Source organism: Oncorhynchus keta, chromosome 26 (assembly GCF_023373465.1).
Source record: "Oncorhynchus keta strain PuntledgeMale-10-30-2019 chromosome 26, Oket_V2, whole genome shotgun sequence".
Classification (NCBI taxonomy): domain Eukaryota; kingdom Metazoa; phylum Chordata; class Actinopteri; order Salmoniformes; family Salmonidae; genus Oncorhynchus; species Oncorhynchus keta.
Genome location: NC_068446.1, coordinates 27,312,981 through 27,333,436, shown reverse-complemented (window position 1 = coordinate 27,333,436; position 20,456 = coordinate 27,312,981). Strand labels below are relative to the sequence as shown.

General features: G+C 42.2%; 1 protein-coding gene across 3 annotated transcripts in view; it reads right to left on the bottom strand.

The window, feature by feature from the left end:
- The window catches only part of LOC118359186 (DNA-binding protein RFX2), a 64,724-nt gene that overhangs the window by 21,231 nt on the left and 23,037 nt on the right, over positions 1–20,456 (bottom strand). For all 3 annotated transcript variants that reach the window (XM_035737529.2, XM_035737526.2, XM_052480477.1), the window contains exon 4: positions 20,092–20,174. In XM_035737529.2, coding sequence (XP_035593422.1) covers positions 20,092–20,174 — 83 coding nt within the window. The remainder of the gene's footprint in view (positions 1–20,091; positions 20,175–20,456) is intronic.

The following is a 20,456-nucleotide window of genomic DNA, read 5'->3' as shown; positions in this document are numbered from 1 at the left end:
AACAGACTGGAAACTTCAAAAGGAGGGTGGTGCTTGGAATCATTGTTCTTCCTCTGTCAACCATGGTTACCTGCAAGGAAACATGTGCAGTCATCATTGCTTTGCACAAAAAAGGGCTTCACAGGCAAGGATATTGCTGCCAGTAAGATTGCACCTAAATCAACCATTTATCAGATCATCAAGAACTTCAAGGAGAACAGTTCAATTGTTGTGAAGAAGGCTTCAGGGCGCCCAAGAAAGTCCAGCAAGCGCCAGGACCGTCTCCTAAAGTTGATTCAGCTGCGGGATCGGGGCACCACCAGTACAGAGCTTGCTCAGGAATGGCAGCAGGCAGGTGTGAGTGCATCTTCAAGCACAGTGAGGCGAAGACTTTTGGAGGATGGCCTGGTGTCAAAGAAGGGTAGCAAAGAAGCCACTTCTCTCCAAGAAAAACATCAGGGACAGACTGATATTCTGCAAAAGGTACATGAATTGGACTGCTGAGGATTGGGGTAAAGTCATTTTCTCTGATGAATCCCCTTTCCGATTGATTAGGGCATCCGCAAAAAAGCTTGTCCGGAGAAGACAAGGTGAGCGCTACCATCAGTCCTGTGTCATGCCAACAGTAAAGCCTCCTGAAACCATTCATGTGTGGGGTTGCTTCTCAGCCAAGGGAGTGGGCTCACTCACAATTTTGCCTAAGAACACAGCCATGAATAAAGAATGGTACCAACACATCCTCCGAGAGCAACTTCTCCCAACCATCCAGGAACAGTTGTGACGAACAATGCCTTTTCCAGCATGAGTGATAACTAAGTGGCTCGGGGAACAAAACATCAATATTTTGGGTCCATTGCCAGGAAACTCCTCAGACCTTAATCCCATTGAGAATTTGTGGTCATTCCTCAAGAGGCGGGTGGACAAACAAAAACCCACACATTCTGACAAACTCCAAGCATTGATTATGCAAGAATGAGCTGCCATCAGTCAGGATGTGGCCCAGAAGTTAACTGACAGCATGCCAGGGCAGATTGCAGAGGTCTTGAAAAAGAAGGGTCAACACTGCAAATATTGACTCTGTATCAACTTCATAATTGTCAACTAAAGCCTTTGACACTTATGAAATGCTTGTAATTATACTTCAGTATTCCATAGTAACATCTGACAAAAATATCCAAAGACACTGAGGCAGCAAACTTTGTGAAAATGTATATTTGTGTCATTCTCAAAACTTTTGGCCATGTAGACTGTAGACAGGTGTGTTCCTTTCCAAATCATGTCCAATCAATTGAATTTACTAAAGGTGGACTCAATCAAGTTGTAAAATACATCTCAAGGATGATCAATGGAAACAGGATGCACCTGAGCTCAATTTCAAATGTCCTGGCAAAGGGTCTGAATACCTATGTAAATAACCTGTTTTTGCTTTGTCATTATGGGGTATTGTGTGTAGATGGATGAGGGAAAAAACAAATTAATCAATTTTTGAATAAGGCTGTAACGTAACAAAATGTGCAAAAAGTCAAGGGGTCTGAATACTTGCCGAATGCACTGTATGCGTCAGCCTAATAATTATACAAATAGGCCCTATTATACACTGCTCAAAAAATAACAGGAACACTAAAATAACACATCCTAGATCTGAATGAATGAAATATTCTTATTAAATACTTTTTTCTTTACATAGTTGAATGTGCTGACAACAAAATCACACAAAAATGATCAATGGAAATCAAATGTATCAACCCATGGAGGTCTGGATTTGGAGTCACACTCAAAATTAAAGTGGAAAACCACACTACAGGCTGATCCAACGTTGATGTAATGTCCTTAAAACAAGTCAAAATGAGGCTCAGCAGTGTGTGTGGCCCCCACGTGCCTGTATGACCTCCCTACAACGCCTGGGCATGCTCCTGATGAGGTGGCGGATGGTCTCCTGAGGGATCTCCTCCCAGACCTGGACTAAAGCATCCTCCAACTCCTGGACAGTCTGTGGTGCAACGTGGCGTTGGTGGATGGAGCGAGACATGATGTCCCAGATGTGCTCAATTGGATTCAGGTCTGGGGAACGGGCGGGCCAGTCCATAGCATCAATGCCTTCCTCTTGCAGGAACTGCTGAAACACTCCAGCCACATGAGGTCTCGCATTGTCTTGCATTAGGAGGAACCAAGGGCCAACCGCACCAGCATATGGTCTCACAAGGGGTCTGAGGATCTCATCTCGGTACTTAATGGTAGTCAGGCTACCTCTGGCCAGCACATGGAGGGCTGTGCGGCCCCCCAAAGAAATGCCACCCCACACCATGACTGACCCACCGCCAAACCGGTCATGCTGGAGGATGTTGCAGGCAGCAGAACGTTCTCCACGGCGTCTCCAGACTGTCACGTCTGTCACATGTGCTCAGTGTGAACCTGCTTTCATCTGAAGAGCACAGGGCGCCAGTGGCGCATTTGCCAATCTTGGTGTTGGGCTGTAAGCACAACCCCCACCTGTGGACGTCGGGCCCTCATACCACCCTCATGGAGTCTGTTTCTGACCGTTTGAGCAGACCCATGCACATTTGTGGCCTGCTAGAAGTCATTTTGCAGGGCTCTGGCAGTGCTCCTCCTTGCACAAAGGCGGAGGTAGCGGTCCTGCTGCTGGGTTGTTGCCCTCCTACGGCCTCCTCCACGTCTCCTGATGTGCTGGCCTGTCTCCTGGTAGCGCCTCCATGCTGTGAACACTACGCTGACAGACACAGCAAACCTTCTTGCCACAGCTCGCATTGATGTTCCATCCTGGATGAGCTGCACTACCTGAGCCACTTGTGTGGGTTGTAGACTCCGTCTCACGCTACCACTAGAGTGAAAGCACCGCCAGCATTCAAAAGTGACCAAAACATCAGCCAGGAAGCATAGGAACTGAGAAGTGGTCTGTAGTTATCACCTGCAGAACCACTCCTTTATTGGGGGTGTCTTGCTAATTGCCTATAATTTCCACCTGTTGTCTATTCCATTTGCACAACAGCATGTGAAAATTATTGTCAATCAGTGTTGGACAGTTTGATTTCACAGAAGTGTGATTGACTTGGAGTTACATTGTGTTGTTTAAGTGTTCCCTTTATTTTTTTGAGCAGTGTATTTCAAAATTAAAATGAAATTCGCTAGCCTACGTTGTAGGCCGCATGTGCTGCCCCAGAATCGCATGTTCTCGTCTGCTGTCATGGTATGAACGATGTGCGTAATTCCAGTCCATATAATACAGTACAATACAGTAATACAGTTCACACTCGAAAATATTAGTCTACAGGAACTAGATTAATTTATTTACCCAAGAGAGCATTTAGCTAGCTACATCTATGGTTTCCCTGTTTTTCTGTTATCCATAATGTGCAGTAGCCTAAATCATATACACTACCGTTCAAATGTTTGGGGTCACTGATAAATGTCCTTGTTTTTGAAAGAAAAGCACATTTTTGTCCATTAAAATAACATCAAATTGATCAGAAATAAAGTGTAGACATTGTTAATGTTGTAAATGACTATTGTAGCTGGAAACGGAAGATTTTTTATGCAATATCTACATAGGCGTACAGAGGCCCATTATCAGCAACCATCACTCCTGTGTTCCAATGGGACGTGGTGTTAACTAATCCAAGTTTATAATTTTAAAAGTCTAATTGATGATTAGAAAACCCTTTTGCAATTATTTTAGCAGCATTTGGGGGTTTGATTACAGGCTCAAAATGACCCGAAACTAACAACTTTCTTCTGAAACTCGTCAGTCTATTCTTGTTCACAGAAATGAAGGCTATTCCATGCGAGAAATTGCCAAGAAACTGAAGATCTCGTACAACACTGTGTACTACTCCCTTCACAGAACAGCGCAAACTGCCTCTAACCAGAATAGAAAATAAGAGTGGGAGGGCCCTGGTGCACAACTGAGCAAGAGGACAAGTACATTAGAGTGTCTAGTTTGAGAAACAGACGCCTCACAAGTCCTCAAATGGCAGCTTCATTAAATAGTACCCGCAAAACACCAGTTTCAACATCAACAGTGAAGAGGCGACTCCGGGATGTGGAGTCGCTGTATTTTAAGTTGCTTTTCTTTCAAAAACAAGGACATTTCTAAGTGATGTAAAACTTTTGAACGGTAGTGTATGTATTGGGGAAGTGCACAATCATTTGGGCTTTTTGGGGGGTTTGGGCTCAATAAATGATGTTAATGAAGGCTCATAAAATGTATTTAATATATGGCTCATCAGGCTCAGGTAGCATCAGGTTTGAATGTTCATGCGGAACAAAGCTCTAATCAAAGACATCCATACATATTTAAATGCTTTATTATGCATGCTTTTGAATAACACTTCCGGTTTTGGCGTAAAATACCATGTTAGCCGGGAGAAAAGTGATTTATTCTCAGGATGGAACATCTGTAAAATACCGGGAAAATATTCAACCCTAGGGTTCCCAAGTGGTGCAGCGGGCTATATCACAACTGGCCATGATCGGGAATCCTATAGGGCGGCGCACAATTGGCCCAGCGGCGTCCGGGTATAGTATAGCGGAGTGAGATACGAGATATAGCGGAGTGAGACAGTGAGAGCGGAGTGAGATAGTATAGCGGAGTGAGATACGAGATATTAGCGTATACGTATAGCGTATAGGTATATGCAACGTAACGTAATCAACACTGCTAGCTAGCCAGCTAGCCCCCGAGTAGCAGCACTGTAGAAACTATTACACTCAACGGAACGACTTGATTAGTGTAGTGTCAACAACGCAGCCACTGCCAGCTAGCCTACAAAGTCAACAACGCAGCCACTGCCAGCTAGCCTACTTCAGCAGTACTGTATCATTTTAATCATTTTAGTCAATAAGATTCTTGCTACGTAAGCTTAACTTTCTGAACATTCGAGACGTGTAGTCCACTTGTCATTCCAATCTCCTTTGCATTAGCGTAGCCTCTTCTGTAGCCTGTCAACTATGTGTCTGTCTATCCCTGTTCTCTCCTCTCTGCACAGACCATACAAATGCTCCACACCGCATGGCCGCGGCCACCCTAATCTGGTGGTCCCAGCGCGCACGACCCACGTGGAGTTCCAGGTCTCCGGTAGCCTCTGGAACTGCCGATCTGCGGCCAACAAGGCAGAGATAACACTGCCAAAGAGCGAGAGTTCATCTCAGCCTATGCCTCCCTCCAGTCCCTCGACTTCTTGGCACTGACGGAAACATGGATCACCACAGATAACACTGCCACTCCTACTGCTCTCTCTTCGTCCGCCCACGTGTTCTCGCACACCCCGAGAGATTCTGGTCAGCGGGGTGGTGGCACCGGGATCCTCATCTCTCCCAAGTGGTCATTCTCTCTTTCTCCCTTACCCATCTGTCTATCGCCTCCTTTGAATTCCATGCTGTCACAGTTACCAGCCCTTTCAAGCTTAACATCCTTATCATTTATCGCCCTCCAGGTTCCTCGGAGAGTTCATCAATGAGATTGATGCCTTGATAAGCTCCTTTCCTGAGGACGGCTCACCTCTCACAGTTCTGGGCGACTTTAACCTCCCCACGTCTACCTTTGACTCATTCCTCTCTGCCTCCTTCTTTCCACTCCTCTCCTCTTTTGACCTCACCCTCTCACCTCCCCCCCTACTAACAAGGCAGGCAATACACTCGACCTCATCTTTACTAGATGCTGTTCTTCCACTAACCTCATTGCAACTCTGAATAAGAGCGTCTGCTAAATGACTTAAATGTAATGTAAATGTGAGATCTAATGTCCGATTGACACCTCTATAGATTAAGTTTCAAGAAAGGAAAAGCACACATAGGTTAAGTGATAGCAAAATAAGCATAGTAACTGTGAGCCCACACATAGGGAGTAGTGACATACACACCAATAGGGAGACACACATAGGAGTAATTTAATCAGAATTAGAAATACATACACATATTTTCCGGAATGGCACGAAGGTATCTGCACGCACTACCAATGGAAACTATCTAATGTTGAGACCTAAACGTTAAATTGGCCAATATACATTAGCCGATCTAACATACTAAGATCTAACAGCATCTAACAGTAAGACCTAAAAGTAAAACTGGTTGAAGTAATTGATCTAAAGTATATTAGTAGGAAGGGAGGCAAGAACTACTGGAGGCGCGCAAAATAGGTTTGACCATTCCACGAAAAGAGACACACACATAGATTGTGCAGGATAACAACTATAGTAATTGGATAACGGTAAACAGCACATACATAGATCTTAGATATCCATACACCTAGATTGAGAGAATATACTGTAGAACATAACTATAGTAATTGGATAGCGGTAAAAAGCACATACACATAGAAGAAGATGAGACAGAAAAAGGATTGGGCGGCTGTAAAAGGAGACGGGACCCCAGGTCAGGGGGCAGCGGTGGTTTTACAGTGGGCTGTAGATAGAGAGCAGAGAGAGAGCGGACAGACAGGAGTCAAATATTTATTGCTACTCTTGGGGAAAGAGCAGGAAAGATTTTAAAAAGAAAGGGAAAAAGTCGAGAAAAGGGGACAAGAGTCAAGAGAGGAAAGGAAAAGAGAAGATAAGGGGACAGACAGGGAAAAGAGAGAGAGGCAGAGACAACGAGGGAGCGAGAGTAAGGAGAATCCTCACTGGGGAAACGCTTGGACCTTTAAATTAGGGCTATTTTCTGGGAATGGTCTCGATAGTGCATGCCTACAACACGGGAGAATCGGGTTCGCATCTCAGCCTGGGCACCACTACACTAAAATTAATTCTGATTGTAATTCTATTGATAGGTTTTGCCTGGACAGATACAGTTGTTGCAGATATAATCTGAACGTTTTAATAGCTTGTTTAGGTTAAATTGAAAGACTAATTCATTCAAAATAATAGCGAGGCGATTTCGATGGAATACGTTGTGTTGCCCAAATGATCTGCTGGAATAATGTATTGAGACTGGAGTCGTATTTAAATGACTGAATCATAGATGAGACAGTTACCTAAACCTGATGAATTCTAAATAATAACGGAGAGATAATTGCGATAGAGTTGTGCCCATCGAAATGTGTTTTTATTCTTATGGATTGACTGATGTAGGTTATAAATTTAGCCGATTTACATATTACACTTAAGGCTGGAACAATTCATAAGGGTGAAGCCGAAAGATGGGACAGTTGTAAAGTTTGGTTATAATCGTACGATAGTGTAAGGTAAGACAGAAAGTTGTTGGAGGAGAGGTTGTATTTTTGTCCACTGGTAAGAAGAGGACAGTTAGTCGCGCTCACTGGGCTATATTTGGCTGTAAGAGAGGGAGGTCTGAATAGTTGAATCATAAAAATGTTGTGATAGTTCCCGGTTATTGATTTTTGGTTTGATTGTTTAGGTAACACCAGTGCAATTGAACAGGAAGTTAAGGTATACTAACATTATAATCTGTTTCCATTACATGGAACCATGACAGGTCCGCAAAGTGGATTGCAGGTTGAGTAATTTTATTTTAAAGGGAAGGTGACTGAATGGGATTTAATGTTGCAAAACAAGCTTGGAGGGCACATTCAATTAAGTATAATGACCATTGAGGAAATTTAAAACTAATGATTGGAGGGAGTACAATGGAATTATCATTATTATTAGGTTTTCTTTGTAGTCAACGTTTGGGTTCCTGAATCGGGGCACACATATAGAATATTAGAAGTTTTATTTTCTGAGTTTTAATTCAACATGTGAATTATTTTGATAAAGGAAATGTACTGGGAACCTGGGATACAACATGTAGAACATGTTTGAGGGTTTTTCTTTAATTTGTCTAATATAGTATGGAACCCAACTGTAAAAGGGTGGTATAACCTTTGACCTCTATCATGGCTTTCCCTTGTGGTCTGATCAGCTTCGTGGGAGGGCCATTTGGATAATGAATTTAAGGTAATTTGTGATACTGATTTTAAGGTAAATTGAGTAATTGATAATTATGAATGAGTTTATAGTTATTTGACATAGTGGTAATTTGAACAAATGAGAAGAAAGAAATGGCATAGCCTTGGATTAATGGTAGACTTATGTTAAGTATTTAGAACCTAATCCAGACCAACAGGACAGGGATATGTGACATCTGTGGTGATTCAGAATTATTGAGAACATCGAGATAACCTTAACTTCTTGGATATAGGGGGCGCTATTTTAAGTTTTGGATGAAGAACGTTCCCGTTTTAAACAAGATATTTTGTCACGAAAAGATGCTCGACTATGCATATAATTGACAGCTTTGGAAAGAAAACACTCTGACGTTTCCAAAACGGCAAAGATATTGTCTGTGAGTGCCACAGAACTGATGTTACAGGCGAAACCCAGATAAAAATCCAATCAGGAAGTGCCGCATTTTTTGAAACAGCCTCATGCCAATGACTCCTTATATGGCTGTGAAGGAGCTAGGAGTCAGCTTACGTTTTCCACATTTTCCCCAAGGTGTCTGCAGCATTGTGACGTCTTTTTAGGCATTTCCATTGGATAATGGCTGTAAGAGACCATATAGGGCGAGTGGACGCATGGTGTCTCCCGGAGAAAACATTGCGTAAAATACTGAGGTAGACATTTTTCCAATAGTTTCTTATGAGAAACCAACTGCCTCCAAGGATATATTATTGAATACATATGTTAAAAACACTTTGAGGATGGATCCTAAATAACATTTGCCGTGGTTCTATCGATATTATTGAGCAAATTTTGAAAAAAGTTTGGCGTTATAGTTGAAGTATTTTTGGTCGATTTCTCAGCCAAGCAGGATGAACAAACGTGACGTTTTTCGCCTACAAAAAATATTATTTTTTGAAAAAATGAACATTTGCTATCTAACTGGGAGTCTCCTGAGTGAAAGCATCTGAAGTTCTTCAAAGGTAAATTATTTAATTTGGTTGCTTTTCTTATTTTTGTGAAAATGTTGCCTGCTGCCAGCACAGCCTAGCATAGCATTATGCCATGCTAAACTTACACAAATGCTTGTCTAGCGTTGGCTGTAATGCATATTTTGAAAATCTGAGATGACAGTGTTGTTAACAAAAGGCTAAGCTTGTGTTTCAATATATTTATTTCATTTCATTTGCGATTTTCATGAATAGGAAACGTTGCGTTATGGTAATGCGCTTGAGGCTATGATTACGCTCCCGGATACGGGATTGCTCGTCGCTAGAGGTTAATCAACCTATGTAATAACTTTAGAGATGGCCACCATAGACAGGACATTTTTCCTAAATCTATGAGTTGAGACAGTGAGACACTTAGCCAAAATTTGGAAACAACCCATATTTGATACGGACTGTTATGAGAAAGACAGACGGATAAGAGAAAGGTCAGACAGAGGAGCCCTCCCCGCACTGCGGGGACCTTGAAGGTTTGGGAGCAGAGAGGAGAAGGTGGGGAAGGGGGGCCAGGAAATGAGCAAGATAGGAGTGACACAGAATGGGTAGAGAACAGTACTGAGTGGAGACAAAAGTTTTTTAACTAAGGTGTTAAACACGGAAACATTGGCCAGAAATTATTCGTCACAACAGGCCGAAATAGTAGCATTGACTAGGGCCTGTGAAATAAGAAAGGAGAGAAAGGTTACTGTTTACATAGACAAGCACATATATATCTAAGACCATACAAAGCAGAACAGATAACTATTAAAGTAGATAAGACACTTGACAGAGAATTGATACAGGATAGACATGAACGAACGCCCCAGGGAGAATTAGACATAAAGAGAATGAAAGGGGTGCTACTACATGACAATGTCTGACATAAGGATAATTTACTAATCTTACCTAAGTCATTATTTAGATTTGCGGCAATATTGATACAGGGGTGGAGCCATGTATCAAAGGGGGGGGATAGGATAGGACACTTTGTGGCCTATTGGATAATAATGAACATTTGTTTTTTTACAGCGTTCCCAACTTACTTGGCGGACACGATTATGGTAACTGAAATATTAGGTCAAGATATTATCCCTAGAATTGGTTTACTAGGGTCTAGTTCTTTAAATAATGGATGATATTCTAGCTAATCAGATAGAACAAATATAATGACAGAGTTAGGTTCTAACAGAACACATGAGAAGACTGTTTGTTAACCAAACCCGTATGTCCAAGATTTTATGCTCTACCGGTGAATTACAGGAGAAGGTGATTCACTCAATCCAGTCCCTGAGGAGAATAGACGGGAAGCAGCCCCGTTGGGAGGGGCAATACCAAGTCAAGTACTCCTGGTGACAGCCTTCACGGTGAGAATAGCTGAAGGAGCTACCTGGGTTCATATCACACATTGCAAAAGGGTTACAGGAAAAGACACATTGACACTGTCGAACAATTACAGTATTAGGAGGAGAACCGAATTCCAATAAGGGTCGGGGGTTACCTCTCTAACGAAGATTCCCTGACCCCTCCCTGTCCGCGTTCATAGAAGTGAAAGTGTGGGCTGGCCAAGCTGAGGATATGTTATCCGGGAAAGGGTGGGGCTTTACAGGAGTGCCGATTGGTTTAAGCTGTCTTATTGTGGGAGCAATATTCCTAAATACACCATGACCCATTCCGAGAATGCAGAAGGTGGTAACGTGACCCACAGTTAGACGATGAGGATATTGTATTAACCAAGCATAAGAGATCACTTGATCTGGATAAACAGGAAGTGAGAGTGGAGATTGGGAAGGATGTCTCAGTGGAGTTCTATGTAGACCAAATGGGGCATCTGACTCCTTGGCAGTCTAGGACTATGAGCCATTATGGAAGATATCTGTGCAGGTCCCCGTGTAGTTCATGGAAGCAGGTCATAGCCTACACAGAGAGAGAGGGCTATATGAATCTGCTTACCCAGTATGGAAGAAGATGGAGTATAGTGAAGGTGAGGGTTTTTGACTGCAATCCGGAGTGAGAGAAGTATTGCATAAAGGTATGAATTACCATTAAAAACGTAAAGAAGGAGGATCTAGGGTTATGGTATGTAGGGTTTGATCAGGTTTCGGTTGACACCATAGTGCCATTCCGGGGTAGAAGAGGTTAGTTAGGGCAGGTGATAGCTCTATAGTCAGCCAGAATACAAGCAGAGCCCCTGACAAAACAGATAGTGATTTCAGAGTAGTCCAGAGCCAAGGGCCGGTGCAGATAGTGCAGACGAAAGATCTGAAGGAAGTGATTGAGGTGGAAACTGGTTATGGGGATTCTACACAGCAAAACCTCAGGTGACAACCATTCCATTTGATGGAATTGATACACCCAGGGGAATGGCCTGTATGGTAAAGCTGTTCATGCCAGACAATGACAGTTGCATTGATCTGCATTATCTGTATCCCCATGTGCCCATTACATCCAGACTTCCCCCTTTCACAGTTACAGGACATTATTATTGCATGGCTCGCTACGTCATGGATCGCTACGTCACATTCTCTGCAATAGGACAGAGAATGTTACAACCGACAAGACAATGAAGGACTTGACTGGCAGATGAAAAGGCCTAGAGCGGATGTCTGGTGGTTTGTAGAGGGGTGAGGCTGTGGCCTGACCTGCCTACCAATTGGATGGGTAGTTGTGCACTAGTGCAGTTAGGCATGCCCTTCACCCTTATCAAACACGAGGTGAAGAGAAAGAAGGAGTGCTCCGTCCGGATCTTTTGACAATAGAGTTTACATAGGATAGCATTGGATATGTTACTGGCTGAAAAGGGTGGTGGGTGTCATATTCGGAGCAGAATGTTGTTCTTTCATCACCGATAACACAGCTCCAGGCTGGTTCAACTACATTAGCTCACGAATTTGGCAGAGAAATGTGGGGTAGATGACGCTCTAAGAAATTGGTTTGATAGTATGTTTGGGAAATGGAAAAATGTCATAATCACTGTGTTGTGGGCAACCTTCACCTGTATGAGTGTTTTGGTTGTGTTTGGATGTTGTTTGGTCCCTTGTGTGAAAGTTTTGCTATCGGGACTCTGGAGAGGTCAATGACGCAACAGATGGTGTGGTACAGACCGATTTCGAGCTCCGGCCTGTGTGATGACGAATACGGGCCTACAGGCCTAGGAGATGGCTCTGTTTCTTTTAACTACGAGGTGCCAATCAATGTTGGATGAGACTATTTTTGAGGGTTAAGACTGTTTATGAAGATTGTAATAAAAACCCTAACAGGAAGTGTTAGGATACCTAATGTAGGCCTATAACTGTCATTGATGGATAAGGAATGAAAATACACATATTGGTTTTGTGAGATTGATTTTGGTTGACATTGACAATATTAATAAAAATAGACGTGTCATTATTTGTAGTTAATGTATAGGCAATAATTAACAGGATTCCACCTTGTCACTGTATAACATATGTAAATATATGGCAGGATATGATAAGCAATATATTGGTCAGGATTATTCTTGTATACAATTGATGTGTCAGTGTTATTATTTAGTCATTCAGGGTGGATTGTTAGTTGAGAATTATCTGTTAATTGAACGATTAGAATATGGGTTAACCCTAACCCTAACCCTATTCCGCCCTGAAACATATAATTGTATGGAATTGATTAGAATGTATAAAATCATAATCAATAAATGTGTGGTCCTAGTCAGAATTAGGGTAAAACAATATCAATTGTTTATATTTTAAACACAGACACCATAGGGCAGGTGATAGCTCTATTGTCAACACTTCTTACAAAAGAAGTAGTGATTAAGTCAATCTCTCCTCCAATTTGAGCCAATTTGACATATAATTAACAGGGCAGCTCTCAGACGTGCTGCCCTGTTATGAGCCAATTGTAATTTTCCTAAGTCCCGCTGTGACACCAGACTACATGACTGAAGAATGAAGGACCTGCCTTGTTGATGGTGTTGTTTTTGACATTTTTAAATCTTATTTTTTATTTTAAATTTTACTCCCCTTTTCTCCCCAATTTCATGGTACCCAATTGTTAGTAGCTACTATCTTGTCTCATCGCTACAGAGAGACGAAGGTCGAAAGTCATGCGTCCTCTGATACCCAACCAAGACTGCTTCTTAACACAGCGTTAATGTTAGCTCTCAGGTGTGCTGCCCTGTTATGAGTGCTGCCCTGTTATGAGTCAATTGTAATTTTCCTAAGTCCCGCTGTGACACCAGACTACATGACTGAAGAGTAGTCCAGGTGAGACATGCGTTCTCTGATACCGAACCCAACCACGCCCCACTGCTTCTTAACACAGCGTGCATCCAACCCGGAAGCCAGCCGCATCAATGTGCCGGAGGAAACACAGTGCACCTGGCGTGCACTGCGCCCGGCCCGCCACTGGAGTTGCTGGTGCGCGATGAGACAAGGATATCCCTACCGGCCAAACCCTCCCTAACCTAGGCCAATTGTGCGTCGCCCCACGGACCTCCCGGTCCCGGCCGGTTACGACAGAGCCTGGGCGCGAACCCAGAGTCTCTGGTGGCACAGCTGGCGCTGCAGTACAGCGCCCTTAACCACTGCGCCACCCGGGAGGCCGTTGATGGTGTTGTTAAGAAGGCAGAGCAGCGCTTCTCCCCATTTTAGCCAGTGTTATATCAACATGTTTTAACAATGACAGTTTAAAATCTAGGGTTACTCCTAGCAGTTTAGTCATTGCTTCTTCCCATATTATTTATTACAATATTTAGTTGAGGTGAATGTTTTGTAAAGGGCCTAGACATCTGCCCTGGGGAATTCCTGATTCTACCTGGATTATGTTGGAGAGGCTTCCATTAAAGAAGATCCTCTGTGTTCTGTCAGACAGGTAAATCTTTATCCGCAATATAGCAGGGGGTGTAAAGCCATAACACATACGTTTTTCCAGCAGCACACTATGATCGATAATGTCAAAAGCCGAACTGAAGTCTAACAAAACAGCCCCCACAATCTTTTTATACTGTAAAATAGCATTGTATCTGGTCAAACACCATTTTTGAAAGGTTGACTAAGGGTTAACTAAGGGTTGGTAACAGGCTGATTGATCGACTATTTGAGCCAGTAAAGGGGGCTTGACTTTTGCTTCCCTCCAAGCCTGAGGGCACACACTTTCTAGTAGGCTTAAATTGAAGATGTGGCAATATCTTCCGCTATTATTCTCATTTTCCATCCAAACTGTCAAACACCGGTGGCTTGTCATTGTTGATAGACAACTTTTTCACCTCTTCTACACTGACTTTAAGCATTTCAAAATTACAATGCTTGTCTTTCATAATTTGGTCAGATATATCAAATCAAACTTTATTCACTTTACCGTGAAATGCTTACTTACAAGCCCTTAACTTCTCTAGGGTAGGCGGCAGCATTCGGAATTTTGGATGAAAAGCATGCCCAAATTAAACAGCCTGGTACTTATATGCATATAACTGATAGATTTGGATATAAAACAGTATAAAGTTCCCAAAACTGTTAAAATAGTGTCTGTAAGTATAACAGAACTGATTTGGCAGGCGAAACCCTGAGAATAATCCATTCGGGAAGTCGTTTTTTTTGTTGGTTTTCTAGTTTTCTATTCAATACCATTGCAGTATCCAAATTGCAGTTACTATGCCTTCAACTAGATGTCAACAGTCTTTAGAAATGGTTTCAGGCTTGTATTCTGATAAATGAGGGAGTAAGACCAGTCTGAATGAGTGGATCCTACTGTGTCACAGAGCTTTTTCATGCGCAATCCCGAGAGAGTGCCTTTCTTGTTTACCTTTTATATTGACGACGTTATTGCCCGGTTGAAATATTATAGATCATTTAGGCTAAAAACAACATGAGGATTGAATATAAACATCGTTTTACATGTTTCTATGAATTTTACGGATACAATTTGGATTTTTTTGTCTGCCTGTTTAGACTGCTTTTGAGCCTGTGGATTGCTGAAGAAAACGCACAAACAAAACAGAGGTTTTTGGATATAAAGAGACTTTATCAAACAAAAGGAACATTTATTGAGTAAATTAATGTCTTCTGAGTGCCACCATATGAAGATCATGGTAAGGGATTCATTCATTCATTGTATCTCTATTTCTGACTTGCTGGCTATGACTAACTTGCTGGTTACTGTTTGTAATGATTTGTCTGCTGGGCTATGTTCTCAAATAATCGTAAGGTATGCTTTCGCCGTAAAGCATTTTTTAAATCTGACACTGTGGTTGGATTCACAAGAAGTTCATCTTTAAATCTATGTAAAATATGTTTTGTTTTCGGAATTTTTATAATGAGTATTTCTGTATTTGAATGTGGCGCTCTGCAATCTCACTGGATGTTGGCCAGATGGGACGCTAGCGTCCCACATACCCTAGGGAGGTTAATCAACAGTGTAGTTCAAGAAGAAGAAAATATTTACCAAGTAGGTTCAAATAAAAAAATAATAAAAAGTAACACAATAACAAGCTCTATACAAGGGGCACCGGTACCGAGTCAGTGTGCAGGGGTACAGGCTAGTTGAGGTAATCTATACATGTAGGTGGGGTCGAAGTGACTATGCATAGGTAACAGACAAACAGTGAGTAGCAGCAGTGTACAAGGGGGGTCAATGTAAATTGTCCGGTGGGGATTTTTATGAATTGTTCAGGAGTAGTGGCTTGGGGGTAGAAGCTGTTGAGGAGCCTGTCAGTCCTAGACTTGGCAAGATATACTTGGATGTGTAGTGTAAGCATTTGTTGCAGGCATGTCATGCCTAAATTTGGTAATCTTGCCAATGTAAAAAATAATTTAAGTAGTTGGCAATATCAGTGGGTTTTGTGATGAGTCATCTGATTCAATGAATGATGGAGCGGAGTTTTCCTGTTTGCCCAAAATTTAATTTCAGGTGCTCCAAAGCTTTTTACTCTCATTCTATATATCATTTCTCTTTGTGTCATAGCATTGTTTCTTCTTTTTATACAGTTTAGTCATATGATTTCTCAATTTGCAGTACTTTTGTCAATCGGTTGTGCTGCCAGACTTATTTCACATAGAAACACCGGATTTTCGGCAGGTTTATTGAAATAATGTTTAATAATTATGAAAATATTAATAACATTCCACCCATGAAGCCACTAGAGGGCGATTTGGTCATTTGAGGGCAGGAAATTGTTTTACTTAATTAACAGAATTACTGAAGATTCCAGTAACTTTGGTAAATTACCAGTATCTTTGCAACCCTAATTAAACATATAGGATGGTGATGTAGAGGTGAATCCAGGCCCTGCAGTGCCTATCAGTGTCTCTCATTTGTTGACTTCTGTAACCGTAAAAGCCTTGGTTTCATGGTTGTTAACAGAAGCCTCCTCCCTAAGTTTGTTTTATTCACTGCTTTAGCACACTCTGCAACCCCGGATGTCCTAGCCGTGTCTGAATCCTGGCTTAGGAAGACCACCAAACACCCTGAAATTTCCATCCCTAACTACAACATTCTCCGACAAGATAGAACTGTCAAAGGGGTGAAGATGCAATCTACTGCAGAGATAGCCTGCAGAGTTCTGTCTTACTATCCAGGTCTGTACCCAAACAATTAGAGTTTCTACTTTTAAAAATCCACCTTTCCAGAAACAAGTCTCTCACCGTTGCCGCTTGCTATAGACCACCCTCTGTCCCCAGCTATGTACTGGACACCATATGTAAATTGATTGCCCCCCCATCTATGTTCAGAGCTCGTGCTGCGAGGGTCCTAAACTGGGACATGCTTAACACCCCAGCCATCCTACAATCTAAGCTTGATGCCCTCAATCTCACACAAATTATCAATGAACCTGCCAGGTACAACCCCAAATCCGTAAACACGGGCACCCTCATAGATATCATCCTAACCAACTTGCCCTCCAAATACACCTCTGCTGTTTTCAACCAAGATCTCAGCGATCACTGCCTCATTGCCTGCATCCGTAATGAGTCTGCGGCCACCCCTCATCACAGTCAAACGCTCCCTGAAATACTTCAGCGAGCACTATAATTGAGACTTTCAATCATTTTCCTACGGCTGGCCATGCTTTCCGCCTGGCTACCCCTACCCCAGTCAACTGCCCTGCACCCCCCACAGCAACTTGCCCAAGCCTCCCCATTTCTCCTTCACCCAAATCCAGATAGCTGATGTTCAGAAATTGTTGCAAAATCTGGACCCCTACAAATCAGCCAGGCTAGACAATCTGGACCCTCTCTTTCTAAAATGATCAGATGAAATTGTTGCAACCCCCATTACCAGCCTGTTCAAACTCGATTTCGTATTGTCTGTGATTACCAAAGATTGGAAAGCTGCCACGATCGTCCCCCTCTTCAAAGGGGGAGACACTCTAGATCCAAACTGCTACAGACCTATATCTATCCTACCCTACCTTTCTAAGGTCTTCGAAAGCCACGTTAACAAACAGATTACTGACCATTTCGAATCCCACCGTACCTTCTCTGCTATGCAATCTGGTTTCAGAGCTGGTCATGGGTGCACCTCGGCCATGCTCAAGGTCCTAAACAATATCATAACCGCCATCGATAAGAGACATTACTGTGCAGCCGTATTCATTGACCTGGCCAAGGCTTTCGACTCATGTCAGTCACCACATTCTTATCGGCAGACTCAACAGCCTTGGTTTCTCAAATGATTGCCTCGCCTGGTTCACCAACTACTTCTCTGATAGAGTTCAGTGTGTCAAATCGGAGGGCCTGTTGTCCAAACCTTTGGCAGTCTCTGTGGGGGTGCCACAGGGTTCAATTATTGGGCTGACTCTCTTCTCTGTATACATCAATGATGTTGGTCTTTCTGGTGGTGATTCTCAGATCCACCTCTACGCAGACGACACCATTCTGTATACTTCTGACACTTCTTTGGAAATTGTGTTAACTAACCTCCAGACGAGTTTCAATGCCACACAACACTCCTTCCGTGGCCTCCAACTGCTATTAATGCAAGTAAAACTAAATGCATGTTCTTCAACCGATCGCTGCCCGCACCTGCCCGCCTGTCCAACATCTGACTTAGAATATGTGGACAACTACAAATACCTAGGTGTCTGACTAGACTGTAAACCCTCCTTCCAGACTCACATTAAGCATCTCCAAATCTAGAATCGGCTTCCTATTTCGCAAAGCATCCTTCACTCATGCTGCCAAACATACCCAAGTAAAACTGACCATCCTACCGATCCTCGACTTCGGCGATGTCATTTACAAAATAGCCTCCAACACTCTACTTAACAAATTGGATGCAGTCTATCACAGTGCCATCCGTTTTGTCACCAAAGCCCCATATACTATCCACTACTGCGACCTGTACGCTCTCGTTGGCTGGCCCTCGCTTCATACTCGTCGCCAAACCCACTGGCTCCAGGTCATCTACAAGTCTTTGCTAGGTAACGCCACGCCTTATCTCAGCTCACTGGTCACCATAGTAGCACCCACCCGTAGCACGCGCTCCAGCAAGTATATCTCACTGGTCACCCCCAAAGCCAATTCCTCCTTTGGCTACCTTTCCTTCCAGTTCTCTGCTGCCAATGAAGCTGGAGACTCATATCTCCCTCACCAGCTTTAAGCACCAGCTGTCAGAGCAGCTCACAGATCACTGCACCTCTACATAGCCCATCTGTAAATAGCCCATCCAACTACCTCATCCCAATACTGTATTTATTTATTTATCTTGCTATTTTGCAGCCCAGTATCTCTACTTGCACATTCATCTTCTGCACATCCATTCACTCCAGTGTTTAATTGGTATATTGTAATTACTTCGCCACCATAGCCTATTTATTGCTTTACCTCCCTTATCTTACATCATTTGCAGACACTGTATATATACTTTTTCTACTGTATTATTGACTGTATGCTTGTTTATTCCATGTGTAACTCTGTGTTGATGTATGTGTCGAACTGCTTTGCTTTATCTTGGCCAGGTCGCAGTTGTAAATGAGAACTTGTTCTCAACTAGCCTACCTGGTTAAATAAAGGTGAACAAATAATAATAATAATAATAATAATAATAATAATAATATATATATATATATATATATATATATATATATATATATATACAGTGGGGCAAAAAAGTATTTAGTCAGCCCCCAATTGTGCAAGTTCTCCCACTTAAAAAGATGAGAGGCCTGTCATTTTCATCATAGGTACACTTCAACTATGACAGACAAAATTAGAAAAAAAATCCAGAAAATCACATTGTAGGATTTTTTATGAATTTATTTTCAAATTATGCTGGAAAATAAGTATTTGGTCAATAACAAAAGTTTATCTCAATACTTTGTTATATACCCTTTGTTGGCAATGACAGAGGTCAAACGTTTTCTGTAAGTCTTCACAAGGTTTTCACACACTGTTGCTGGTATTTTGGCCCATTCCTCCATGCAGATCTCCTCTAGAGCAGTGGTGTTTTGGGCATGTTGCTAGGCAACACGGACTTTCAACTCCCTCCAAAGATTTTCTATGGGGTTGAGATCTGGAGACTGGCTAGGCCACTCCAGGACCTTGAAATGCTTCTTATGAAGCCACTCCTTCGTTGCCCGGGCGGTGTGTTTGGGATCATTGTCATGTTTAAAGACTCAGCCACATTTCATCTTCAATGCCCTTGCTATTGCAGATTCAGTCTTCCCAGCCTGGTGGGAAGACTGGTACAATTGTGTTTCTGGTGTCCTTTGACAGCTCTTTGGTCTTGGCCATAGTGGAGTTTGGAGTGTGACTGTTTGAGGTTGTGGACAGGTGTCTTTTATACTGATAACAAGTTCAAACAGGTGCCATTAATACAGGTAACGAGTGGAGGACAGAGGAGCCTCTTAAAGAAGAAGTTACAGGTCTGTGAGTGCCAGAAATCTTGCTTGTTTGTAGGTGACCAAATACTTATTTTCCACCGTAATTTGCAAATAAATTCATAAAAAATCCTACAATGTGATTTTCTGGATTTATTTTCCTAACTTTGTCTGTCATAGTTGGAGTGTACCTATGATGAAAATTACAGGCCTCTCTCATCTTTTTAAGTGGGAGAACTTGCACAATTGGTGGCTGACTAAATACCTTTTTGCCCCACTATATATATATATATATATATATATATATATATATATATATATATATACACAATCTCACATTAAATGTTCTATTAGCCTTAATGGTTTTCTATTTAGAATAATTTTAAAGGCGCCTGGAACACGTTCCTTTGCCTTAAATGAAGAGCACCGCAGTACTTACATGGTTCCATTAGTGTAAACTGCCTCTCCCCCCTCTCCTACATATTGAACCTGGGAGGGGTAAACATGCTGGACCTGCTGAACCTATTGAGAGAGAGAAACCAATGAATCAACCTTGAAGCACTATTATCAAGAGACAGTATCCACCTCTAGGCTGTTTCTCATTCCTTGACATTAGATAGGATATCTATGCTTGTTATGAATCAGAAGAAACTTCAATGTAAATCATGTCTTCCATAATCATAATCTTGGTCATATCTTAATGCAGTGCAGTCAGTAGGTGGCAGTGAGTCCAAAGTGTCAAACTGAGAAAAGATAAAATCCCTGCTGAGCAATTGAAGCACATATAATTGAGATCTAACATCA